Source organism: Oncorhynchus keta, chromosome 17 (assembly GCF_023373465.1).
Source record: "Oncorhynchus keta strain PuntledgeMale-10-30-2019 chromosome 17, Oket_V2, whole genome shotgun sequence".
Classification (NCBI taxonomy): domain Eukaryota; kingdom Metazoa; phylum Chordata; class Actinopteri; order Salmoniformes; family Salmonidae; genus Oncorhynchus; species Oncorhynchus keta.
Genome location: NC_068437.1, coordinates 46,394,817 through 46,408,056, shown reverse-complemented (window position 1 = coordinate 46,408,056; position 13,240 = coordinate 46,394,817). Strand labels below are relative to the sequence as shown.

The 13,240-nt window shown below is 40.0% G+C and overlaps 1 protein-coding gene and 1 long non-coding RNA gene across 3 annotated transcripts in view; both read right to left on the bottom strand.

Moving 5' to 3' along the window:
* Positions 1-318, bottom strand: part of asz1 (ankyrin repeat, SAM and basic leucine zipper domain containing 1) — a 44,752-nt gene extending 44,434 nt beyond the window's left edge. The window contains exon 1 of one of the 2 annotated variants that reach the window (XM_035755816.2): positions 2-318. In XM_035755816.2, coding sequence (XP_035611709.1) covers positions 2-109 — 108 coding nt within the window. In that variant the 5' untranslated portion in view covers positions 110-318. The remainder of the gene's footprint in view (position 1) is intronic. The other variant, XM_035755815.2, reaches the window with a different exon arrangement.
* A 2,527-nt stretch (positions 319-2,845) lies between these two features.
* Positions 2,846-7,222, bottom strand: LOC118370726 (uncharacterized). The gene is made up of 3 exons (XR_004822859.2): positions 7,082-7,222; positions 4,413-4,550; positions 2,846-4,328 (listed from the first exon to the last, which is right to left on the bottom strand). It is a non-coding gene; the product is annotated as an uncharacterized LOC118370726 (long non-coding RNA).
* Positions 7,223-13,240: the final 6,018 nt, after the last annotated feature.

The window sequence follows — 13,240 nt, the reverse complement described above, 5'->3', positions numbered from 1 at the left end:
CCTCAATTAAGGGGACCTTTATCGCCTTTGAAAATCCAATGTCCCACTCGTCGTTGCTCCCATCGCTTTCGTCTCCTGCAGGGAAGGCATATTCCACCTTGTTGGACATGATGACCTCGAGTATGGGTCTTCTGTAAAAAGGGGAACACTCTTTTCACGGCACTTCGATACCGAAGTTACTTTTTCGTAACAGGTTAGGAGACTGAGATTAGGGTTATGAAAAGAGTTAGGGTTTGCGAAAATCACTTCGTATCGAAGTGACGTGAAGAGTGTGTTCTGTATAAAGCTTCGAGACGCACGTGACCATGGAGGGCGCTCCATGAGGTCACCCGGTTGACCACGTCAGATTCAGGTCAAGTTTGCGCATCCAGGTCTACATCGTTCATATGCTATATACATCAGAGGTCTAGACCATAATCCAAAAGTATTTTAAGAACAGGAATTGTGGGTGTTGTAAAAACGTTTCAGAGTTCTTTCTACCCAGTGGAAAACTGATAAACCAAAGGGGCAACCTATTTGACTTTGAAGCTGCCATACCAGTTTAGTTGTAAGAATGTGCATGTTCTGTTTGTTGCAGCTATGCCAGCCTGCATGATTGTCAACCCAATCACTTCAAAAAGTAGGATACCTGTGCAGTTCGAGAAATAAGAGAGGAAGCCATATACAAGGTCAGTGCCAGTACCACATATTCAATGTGCAAGGATACTGAAGCCTGATCTCAGGAGCTTGCCAGATATCTAAACTTGGCTGACTACTGACCAAGGGGGCCCCCATTGATTTTGTTAGTCAATCTCACTCAAGTATCATTAATTTCAGGAAATTAGCTGTAAAACTACAAAATGTTCTCTTCACTCCATGACATAATGTGTAGAATTGCAAGTTTTTTTTACTTTAACACTTAAAAAAAATATATTTAATCTCTGTTGTCAGGAGGGGGGCCACTAAAATGTATTGTTTCTGAGGTGAGGGGCCCCACAAGTGTGTGTGTGTGTGTGTGTGTAACAGTATAACTTAACTTAGACCGTCCCCTCGCCCATACCCGGGCGCGAACCAGGGACCCTCTGCACACATCAACAACAGTCACCCACGAAGCATCGTTACCCATCGCTCCACAAAAGCAGCGGCCCCTGCAGAGCAAGGGGAACAACTACTTCAAGGTCTCAGAACAGGTGACGTCACTGATTGAAACGCTATTTAGTGCGCACCGCTAACTAAGCTAGCCGTTTCACATCCGTTACATGTGCAAGAGTGTCTATTACTATAACCTTTTAACATTTGCAGAAATTAATTTGCATTTGAATTACACTGAACAAAAATATAAATGTAAAATGTATGCACAAAAAGCTTGTTTTGCAAAAACGTTGTGCAAAAAATGTGTTTACATCCTTGTTAGTAAGCATTTCTCCTTTGCCAAGATAATCCCTCCACCTGGCAAGTGTGGCATATCAAAAAGATGATTAAACATGATCATTACACATGTGCACCTTGTGCTGGAGACAATAAAAGGCCACTCTAAATATGCAGTTTTGTCACACAACAAAATGCCATAGATGACTGAAGATTTGAGGGAGTGTGAAATTGGCATGCTGACTGCAGGAATGTCCACTGGAGCTGTTTCTAGATAATTTAATGTTAATTTCTCTACCATAAGCCTTTCAACGTTATTTTGGAGAATTTTGCAGTCCTTCTCTATGCAAAGGAGATGTGTCGTGCTAAATTAGGCTTATGGTCTTGCATGAGGTCTTCTCTGTTGCTAATACTGTTTTCTGATCCACGCCCCTACTTTTTCTTTAAGGTATCTGTGACAAACAGATGCATATCTGTATTCCCAGTCATGTGAAATTCATAGATTAGGGCCTCATTTATTTATTTCAATTGACTCATTTCCTTATGTGAGTTGTAACACAGTACAATCTTTAAAATTGTTGCATGTTGTGTTTATATTTCTGTTAAGTGTATATAGTATCAAAAATGTTTTGACACGCAATCTAAGTAGGGTGAGTCTAAACATCTCAGCATTGGTTTGGAGTTAATTGAGCCCCACAGTGGGTGCTTTGTAATACAATTCGTTTGTCCACCATTCATTTTTCCCAAATGAGATTTTAGAAACACTTAAAATTAAGTATGTGTTTGGTGTAGGCTTACCTTAGCGTGACATTTTGATAACCTTGTAATTTCTCTCTCGGACAAGGTGAGTTTGATCAATATATTTACTCTCAAAATTGTTTACTCTCAAAATTGTTAAATGCTAATTAGCAACAGAGAAGACCTCATGCGAGACTACAAATTCCTGCAGGAAGCTTGTGCACGTCATCTCTAGCCGACCCTGTCAGCTACCTTCTGTGCCCAATCAATGAGGAATCCAAGTGCTGTATTAAAATGAATTGAATTAAATGTGATGAACTTCTTCAGTCCCCTTTCTCTCTGTCTTAGCTACCCACTGACTACACTTTAGCTAGCTAGTTAGCAGAGCAGTAGATACAAAACTATATGTTTTTACTTAGCCTGTATAATTGTTTGTACACTATGTTGACTTTGGTCTCTATTTCAGACCTTATGGCATTTTTTGAAGGATGAGCTTGAGCATTAAAAGGTGGAAAGACTACTATAAGTCTGGCCATGTGGAGAAGTGCAGCTATGATGAAGGGCAACATACCGGTTTGGTCAGGGCCAGCATGAGGGATAAAGTTTATCCTGTGTTGGTGAGTGTAGCTATTAAGACAAGTTTGAGCATCTTAGCAATACAGTGTGGATACCAGACTTAGATGAGTGATAACTCAGTTCTAGAATGTTGTCATTGATAAGAATAAATCAAAACATCTATTGACATATTTATTGTTGAGACATCCAGAGACAAATCTTCAAATTTACTTTTTAGGAGTGGTCTGTCATAGAGCAGTAGTTGCCAACCTTTTTCGGCTACAGTATCACCAATTAAATTTCTCTCTGCCCGGAGAACCCTTAAAGTACGCCCACGTGCATTTTACCATGAGGCCTATGGTCTCATGAGTCTTCTCAGGTACCAACCTGTGGGTAGGCAAAGAACCTTCAGGGGTCCTAGTATCTCAGGTTGGGAACTACTGTCACAAAGCTATATGCATTCACAGTCTTAAATTGTATGATCCTTCCCATTGTAATTGATAAGTCAAGTGATAAAATCCAAAGTGATCAATTAAAAGTTTATGGAAAAACTGCACTAGTCCTCATATGAAAAGTATAGGAAAGTACTGATCACATTATTTATCTTGTGTATTTCTGTATGGTTGTTGTTTTTAGTGTTGTCTAACACAGATACTGTATACAGGTCACTGCAGTATGTTAAAACCACATTAGTTGCAACTCCCAGGAGTAGCTTGAAGGAGTGCATCGAACGGTACACTGAGTAAGTTTACTTCTGCAGATCCATCTAACCTGGAGTAGCAACTTCTACGTCAGTACAGTCAATGACCATCCAGTTGATGCATCAAACCATAAAGTCAGACAGGAAAGTGATGTTCAACAGAGACCCAGGACCGTATTTGGGTCAAGTCGGTCAGTCATTTAACTTGTCAACTTCAAACTGTCTTTGTGATTTGTGTGAGGAAACTGTTGAGCCAGTCCCCAACAGTCTGAAGAAACACCTGGTGGGAATAACAAGAACCACAACTAGGCTACTAACTAAAGGCTATGGAGGCAAGCCTCACTCACTGGACAAAGAGTTGAAGCACTCCATTTTCTTAGAACACGGAGGTCACCACTTCTGGCAAATGTTTCCCGCAGAATGCTGAGCTGAAAAACCATGGGATGGAGGATTTATCTGTAATGCTCACCTAGATGATCAGGACAGTCTAGGATACTATTTGCCCCGAAAGAGGTGAAGTCTTGCGGTGAGCTATACGACTGTATTTCTGATTCTAATTCTCAAGAGGAAAGTTAACCGTCTGAGTCGCGAGATCACTAAGGAGGACCAACAGTGGTTGTCGGATTGTCTGTACTGTACCACAGATGCATTCGTAAAACAAAACAGTTTCTGTGGTTTGTATGGGAAAAACATTTAGCCCACAAGATGCACCTCAGTGAAAGCATTCTGGAATTGTGCCATGGTGGAGATACCTGACACTTCAATGTTTCCATTGGTGTCCAAATAATAAGTAAGTAGAGTTGGATAGGACACACCCTACGAAAATCATCTGGACTGCTTAACTAGACAGAGAGCAAGAGAGAGAATACATCTAAGAATGGGAGAGCCATTACTTCCACCAGCTCTCCTTAAGGAGGGTGGCATTGAACATCATGCACTGCTTCTCATGGGGGGAGCCTGAAGATGTTCTGCATGTCATGCCTCATGTCTAAAACAAAAAAGGGGAGACAAAAGTCAATCTATAAATTCAATGTTTTACACAATATTGTATCACATTTGATGAGTTACTGACCTGTCCGTCCACATGCTCGATCGGCTGTAGCCTCTACAACTGACTCTCGTGCTGGATCACACTGGCACAAGATGTCCATGCACTGGATGGCCTGAGGGATGTCGTGGGTCTTTTTCAATGCTTTATCACCATCTTTATCTGGACAGAAAATGTATTGTTTATCCTAACACAAACACACCTTGGACAATGTGACAAGTGGTCCCTCAACACCCAATCCTAAATCATGAGAACCATACACAAACATACTGTGCAGATATACAATGCATTCGGAAAGTATTCAGACCCCTTCCCCTTTTCCACATTTTGTTACATTACAGCCTTATTCTAAAATTGATTAAATACAACTTTTCCCCCATCAATCTACACACAATACCCCATAATGACATAATGAAAATTTATACAAAATAAAACAGAAATACCTTATTTATATGTATTTGCTATGAGACTCCAAATTGAGCTCAGATGCATCCTGTTTCTATTGATCATCCTTGTGATTTTTCTACAACTTGATTGGAGTCCACATGTGGTAAATTCAATTGATTGGACATGATTTGGAAAGGCACACACCTGTCTATATAAGGTCCCACAGTTGACAGTGCACGTCAGAGCAAAAACCAAGCCATGACGTCGAAGGAATTGTCTGTAGAGCTCTAAGACAGGATTGTGGCGAGGTACAGATCTGGGGTTTGGGTACCAAAACATATATGCAACTTGGAAGGTCAAAAAAGAACACAGTGGCCTCCATCATTCTTAAATGGAAGAAGTTTGGAAGCATCAAGACTCTTCCTTGAGCTGGCCGCCCGGCCAAACTGAGCAATCGGGAGAACGGCCTTGGTCAGGGAGGTGACCAAGAACCTGATGGTCACTCTGACATAGCTTCAGAGTTCTTCTGTATTGATGAGAGAACCTTCCAGAAGGACAGCCATCTCTGAGGAACTCCACCAATCAGGCCTTTATGGTAGTGTGGCCAGACAAAAGCCACTCCTCAGTAAAAGGCACATGATAGCCCGCGTGGGCTATCTAAAGGCACCTAAAGGACTCTCAGACCCTGAGAAACAAGGTTATCTGGTCTGATGAAACCAAGAGAGCTCAGACTGGGGCGAAGGTTCACCTCAACAGGACAATGACCCGAAGCACACAGCCAAGACAATGAGGAGGAATGGCTTCGGGACTGGTATCTGAATGAGCCTGAGCCCGGACTTGAACCTTGAAAATAGCTGTTAAATGCAGAAATGCTCCCCATCCATCCTGACAGAGCTTGAGAGGATCGGCAGCATACAGTGTGTCAACAGTATATACATATGAGATGAGTGTCAAAGTAAACAAAGTGGCAAGAAAACTTGTTACATAAGGGCTGTAATCACTGCCATTATATAAGGTAGCATTGTTTAAAGTGGCTAATATATTTACATAATTCCCATCAATTCCCATTAAAAATGTGGCTGTCAATGACAGTGTGTTGGCAGCCACTCACTATTAGTGGTGGCTGTTTAACAGGTGCCCAACTAGCACCTGTAGCCCTGTACCAGACAGAGCTTGAGAGGATATTTAGCTAGTGTCAACAAGAAAACTTGGGGCTGTAATCACTGCCAAAGCTTCACCTAATGTTCATGTAGTCAGACTTTACTACGTGGTGACATGCTAGTTAACGATCCTTGCCATGGTGCTGTGCTAACGTTAGCTAGCAATATCACAACATCAAAAAGTATTACTACAAGAACTGTGAGCTAAGGTTAACTAGCTGGCTTGTCAATAATAAAAGGTCACAACAGTAATTTTGCTAGCCTATGCTGGTTTTTATTTTACTTGTAAGAAAGGTAGCCGGCGTAACTACAGTCAGTGGTTATGTAGTTAATTTTCATAAGCACCTAGCTAACCACAGATCTTTGACTTATTACCCAAAATAGTTTGTTAGCAGCTAGCAAACGGCTTAGCTTATCACACGGCTCCAGCGACGGCTCTTAGAGGTTGGAAAACGATAAAATGCACGTGTCCTTATCGGAGTAGTGGTTATAATCCGGTACATAGCACAGAACCATCCTTGCTTCTATCAACATAGATACCTAAGGTTAGCTAGCTAGCTATAAAGGCCAGGGTAATTTTCAAAAATCTAGTTTAAAAAATGCTACGGAAGGTCATTTGAAAAATTCTGAACAACAATCAACATGATAAGTACACAACTTCAATGATGTAATCGAGAAACTACAAAAAGGCTATGATATTATATTTGGCTTGACTTGGTAGGTTACAAGCTACTTGTTGACGTGAGTTTGCATGAAGAAATGTGGAGGTTTTTCCAACCCTTGAAACACTGCCTTGGATGACGAAGTCAAAGCTTGAGACAGGATGTGTAGTTCTGTATGATAGTCACATTAGCGGCTAGTTAGCATTTCATTTATATGGGGTAAATGCAAGGTGAAAATATTGATACAAGTGACCTTGTCCGAGAGAGATTTACACGGTCATCAAAACATCAAGCCAGGGTAAGCCTATATGAAACACAGACCTTATATGAAGTGGTTCTAAAATCCCCTATGAAAAAAATGAATGGTGGAAAAACAGGTGGAACAATTTCCGTGTTTGATCTCAAGGTTTTATGGGTATTATGACTCATACTATGGTACACTATAGCTGCGTTAAAAAAGGAGATAGGTCTAGAATTGTATTACCATTCTAGTCAGTGGCCCTTATTTTGCCATTGTAATGCATCGGTATCCATAGCAACTGCTCCCGTTTGGGCTGCTCAATGATGCGATATGAAAGAGCTGTTAGCTGACGTTAGTTAGCTGCATTTTGTCACTCTAAACTCTGACAAACAGCTGTAAGCGTTTACTCTGAATTTGTATGAGTATCCATAGCAACCATAGTATCTATAGCAACAGCTCCGTTTGAGCTGATCAATGATGAGTAGGCAGGCCGTCATTGTAAATAAGAATTTGTTCTTAACTGACTTGTCTAGTTAAATAAAGGTTACATTTTACAAAAAAAAGGTTTTATTGAGACATGAGAAACCTGTTAGCCGTCACTCTAAACTACAAAAACAGCTGTATGTTAGATCCATTGCGGAAATGTTTGTTCCGCAGACAGATTTGAATTGCAGAGTAGACAAAGATGGCATAGTCTCTAACTTTTTCACTAACTTATTCGGAAAGTGGTCAAAATGTCAGTTGTTTATAAAAAGTTACAGAAGATGTTGTTGATGCGGTCACTTAAACAGCTGTAACGTTTGATTGGTACCAAATAATTTTGTTATTATTTTAGATTTGAATAGCAGAGAAGTAGAGGAAGATGTCATGCCCTCTAACTTTTTTGTGTAAGTGTTTCGCAAAGTGGTCAAAGTAGCTGATTTGTGTCAAAAGTTGCATTTACAGGGAACGGAAGCTGGAAGTGATGATGTCACAATGAGGAGCTTTAGAATGTTGAATGAAGATGGACAAAAAGAAAGACACACATGTATACCGGTAGTTTAAAAAGTATAAATAATATTTAAAAAGTTATATGCAAGCACATTATTCCAGACCAGTCTGCTTATTTTAAAAGTTTGAATGGCTTTCTAGCTAAAACGGTGTGAGGAGTAGCATGCAGAAGAAGAAGAATAAGAAAAAGTGGTATGACGAAGATTAAAGTCGGGACTTTTGCTTTGCAAGTCCCACCTAATAAAAAGTATGACGAGAATTTCAAGTCGGGAATAAGAAGAAGTATTACGAATATGTAAAGTTGGGACTTGCGAAGCAAAAGTTTGCCTTTGTAGCAGTATATTCACCACTCTCTCAAACGTTTAACTCTGCCCTCTCACGGCACAGGCCGGGGGCCTGAGGGGTGAAACGTCCTACCCCAGCTCGGAGCCCGCTCAATTGAGCAACTAGAGACCCCGCAGACAGTATGTTTGCGAGATACCGGAAAAAAAACTGTCCCGCGACTCTACAGACATCCCAATACAAACAAAAACCGACTTTCGGAGAAAGAGTGCACAACTGGTACTGTAAATAGTCGCTTATACCTGCCACCAGAGACTTATATTGCAGTAATGTTGAAGGTTCCTGGCAAGTATTACTTAGCCAGCTAGGATGAAGGAGAAGCTAACGTTAAACTGAGTAAGAAATACATTACTAAATTCTCATAGGCTAACGAGACAGACAGTGACGTGGTGATCAGTGGTGTGGCTGAAGGCTGGTAAAGCAGAGGAAGCAAGCAGAGGGGTTAGTACAGTGGTTCCCAAACATGGGGTCGGGGCCCCTTGTGGGGTCCCCTGAGGAAATCTGTACTAATCTCATCAAACAAGTTAAGAACTTAAAAAAATAAGATATGTTTCATATGGGCCATGTGGATATTTTCATATCTTCCATATAGGCCGACATTAAAATGCAATCAAAATGCAAACAATACAGTAAAAAAATGTCATAGGTTTCTGTTTTGTCTCTGATGCTACGTGTCAGTGTGAATAATTTCTAATACTTCTCACTTTCAGGGGTATAACATTACAATTGTATAACTAATGTTTTTTCTCTTCTCCAAATAGCATATTACATTTTTTTATTTGTAAATAATTGCAGTAAATTATTTCAGAAACAGCCCCCCCTCCAGACCTCACTAAAACTAAAATCTTGATTACGGCCCTGACCATGGTAGCTGTTTGGAGAATAGGCATTTTGCATGGTCTCGCCTGATGGTGAACTAAGAAACACTGTTTGTAACCCGGTATGAGAGAATACCCGATGTGTCCTACACTCTTTGAAAAGGGATCTTCGGCTGTCCCTATAGGAGAACCCTTTTTGGTTCCAGGTAGAAGCCTTTTGGGATCCATGTAGAACCGCAACTGTTCATGGGCTCCAGAGTGGCGCAGTGATCTAAGGCACTGCATCTCAGTGCCAGTGGCTGTAGTGACGCCTCTTGCACAATTGGCCCAGTGTCGTCTGGGTTAGGGTTTGGTCAGGGTAGGCTGTCATTGTAAATAAGAACTTGTTCTTAGATTACTTTTTATTCGATTTTTTTTATTTAACCTTTATTTAACTAGGCAAGTCAGTTAAGAACAAAATTTTATTTTAAATTTTCAACCTCTCTGGAACCAAATGGGTTATACCTGAAACCAAAAAAGGGTTCTCCAATGGGGACTGCCGAAAAACCCTTTTAGGTTCTAGCACCTTTTTTTCTAAGAGTGTACGGATTATGATGAGGGGTCGAGATGTGAGAGAAGACTGTTTGTAGCCCACTAGCACGCTTTTTAAAGGCTACAAAGGAAGTTAAGGCTGGCTTTCACTTTTTATCTGTGTTCCATAATGGAATGTCTTGACTTTGTCTTGACTTTTTCATCCTCCCTAAAACTGTACTGATTAAATTGTGATTAAGCTGATAGAAAGTTTCAAGTTCTCTCAGTTAGCAGAGCCATGTTTGTTTTTGCTCCAGTAATCTCAGAATACGATTGGAAGAATTGTTGGTACTATACCTTTTTATGTCTGACATGGTGTGATCTGATCATTCTACAGCAATTTGTGAATGACATTGTTGAATCATTTGTTTCCTATCTCTATCTCTACTTGTTTCCTATCTCTATCTCTACTTGTTTCCTATCTCTATCTCTACTTGTTTCCTATCTCTATCTCTACTTGTTTCCTATCTCTATCTCTACTTGTTTCCTATCTCTACTCTAACGTTTTGTGAGTAAATACACTCAGGTTATTAAAATATAATACAGCATTGTGCATTAAGTAGCCTATTTTATTCTAAGCCATTGAATGTGGCACACACTATTCATTTTTTTCTTGATATTTCAACGTGTAGAAGAGTTGTTCCATGGAAGAGAATCCTTTTTGTGTAGTGTAACTTGTTGAAAAAGGATGTTTGATTTCACCAAATTTGAACATTTCGTCATGAAGAGCACATGTTCAACTTAATAAAAAACATGTTTTCCCATCTTAAAGCTTCCGTATGTAACTTCTTGTGTGAAGTAGAAAAGTGAGTTATAGATCTGTCACTCATTGAAAGCATGTCTAAGAAGCGGTAGATCTGTTCTATGTGCGCTATTTATATGCTTGCCATTCTTAAGTTTAGCTTTTGCCTTACTTTCAGTTTTGTACACCAGCCTCAAACAGCTGAAAATACAATATTTTTGGTTAATGAAAATATATCTCTCAGCATTTTAGATTGTACAATGATTCTCTACACATAATTCCCCCCAGAATTGTACCCTTATTTTACCAGGTAAGTTGATTGAGAACACATTCTCATTTACAGCAATGACCTGGGGAATAGTTATAGTGGAGAGGATGAGGGCCAGATTGGTATGAGGGCCAGACTGGTACCAGTGCCAGATTGGAAATTTAGCCAGGACACCGGGGTTAACACCCCTACTCTTATGATAAGTGCCATGGGATCTTTAGTGACCACCGAGAGTCGGTTTAACGTCCCATCTGAAAGACGGCACCCTACACAGGGCAATGTCCCCAATCACCGGGGCATTGTTTTTAGACCAGAGGAAAGAGTGCCTCCTACTTGCCATATGAAAAGCCTTTTTAGTTCCTTGTACTGCACACATTCAGTTTAATCGTTTTAAAAGATATTGCATCTCCTCCTTTTTGGAAGATTTTGGCTTTCTGATAATGTATCAATAATAACAAATAAAAATGTTCATGAGAAAATACAAGTTGGGCATAAACTAACATTTTACCGCCTCTCAAACCTGATTCTGGGGCCCATTCCTCCCACACTGTCACTGTCCTCAATTCTTCAAAGTAGCCACCCTTTGCCTTGATGACAGCTTTGCACACTCTTGGCATTCTCTCAACCAGCTTCATGAGGTAGTCACCTGGACTGCATTTCAATTAACAGGTGTGCCTTGTTAAAAGTTCATTTGTGGAATTCCTTTCCTTCTTAATGTGTTTGAGCCAATCAGTTGTATTGTGACAAGGTAGGGGTGGTATACAGAATATAGCCTTATTTGATGAAAGAACGAGTCCATATTATGGCAAGAACAGCTCAAAAAAGGAAAGTGAAACGACAATCATTACTTTAAGACATGACGGTCAGTCAATCTGATACATTTCCAGAACTTTGAAAGTTTCTTCAAGTGCAGTCGCAAAAACCATCAAGCGCTATGATGAAACTGGCTCTCATGAGGACCTCCACAGGAAATGAAGACCCAGAGTTACCTCTGCTGCAGAGGATAAGTTCATTAGAGTTACCAGCCTCAGAAATTGCAGCCCAAATAAATGCTTCACGGAGTTCAAGTAACAGACACATCTCAACATCAACTGTTCAGAGAAGACTGTGTGAATCAGCCCTTCATGGTAAAATTACTGCAAAGAAACCACTACTAAAGGACACCAATAATAAGAAGAGACTTGCTTAGGCCAAGAAACATGAGCAATGGACATTAGATCGGTAGAAATCTGTCCTTTGGTCTGATGAGTCCAAATGTGAGATCTTTTGTTCCAACCGCTGTCTTTTTGAGACGCAGAGTAGGTGAACGGTGAATGGATGATCTCCACATGTGAAGCATGGAGGAGGAAGTGCGATGTTGTAGGGGTGCTTTGCTGTAGACACTGTCTGTGATTTATTTAGAATCCAAGGCACACTTAACCAGCATGGCTCCCACAGAATTCTGCAGCGATACGCCATCCCATCTGGTTTTCGCTTAGTGGGACTATCATTTGTTTTTCAACAGAACAATGACTCAACACAACTCCAGCCTGTGTAAGTGCTATTTTACCAAGAAGGAGAGTGATGGAGTGCTGCATCAGATGACCTGGTCTTCACAATCACCTGACCTGAACCCAATTGAGATGGTTGGGATGAGTTGGACCACAGAGTGAAGGAAAAGCAGCCAACAAGTGCCAAGCATATGCGGGAACTCCTTCAAGACTGTTGGAAAAGCTACTTTAAAGAATCTAAAATATATTTTGATTTGTTTAACACTTTTTTGGTTGCTACAGAATCCATGTGTTTTCATAGTTTTGATGTTTACACTATTATTCTATAATGTAGAAAATAGTGAAATAAAGAAAAACCCTTGAATGAGTAGGCGTGTCCAAACTTTTGGCTGGTATTGTATATAAAAACAAAATATGTTTTTTTAAAACAATAAAATATGCTTCTTTAGAGGTTATTATACTACTACATTTTTTTTTGTCAATTTAGCTCTATTGAAACATGAAAAATAATTACATGTAACGTTACTGTACTTTTCACTCACACAATGCACTCAGGTGCTATTGGTTCCTGAAAGAAGGTCCCTCCCCCAATTGAGACATCATACCGACTTCTGGACCTCATTAGATTGTTTACAGACGTGTCATCACATATTATTATCACATATTGTCATGTGTAGGAATTTAAACAAATATAATTGGGGGGATAAAATGTTTCCTGTTACCGATGTGCAGTTAGAGGGTTAAAAATCAGATTTATTGAATTTTCCACATGGTCTATATTAAAGGGCACTTAGTTTAATACAACAGACATTTAAAATTAATTTCGTGGAATGACCTACAAAAAGATTTCACCTACTTTGTCTTGAATATTCTCCAGACTAACTCTATCATCTAATCTTTTTAGACTAATGCGTTCATTACTTGGAGCCTCAGGTGATATAACTGGATTTTCTGAAGGATCACATTCATTCTATAAAATGTATGATATCACATATCCTCTTATTGATTGAAATAATAGGTCACATAATTGCAGAAGAGGTGATTTCTCTGAAACCTGCCTGCTAAAAGTTGTACGCCGTGTAGTAGTTTATGTCTCTGCAAATTGGGTTTCCACAATATGCAACCCGTGTCATTTTTGCAGAGGCCTGTCAGTATGGAAATGACGCGCTCGGGATCTTTGGC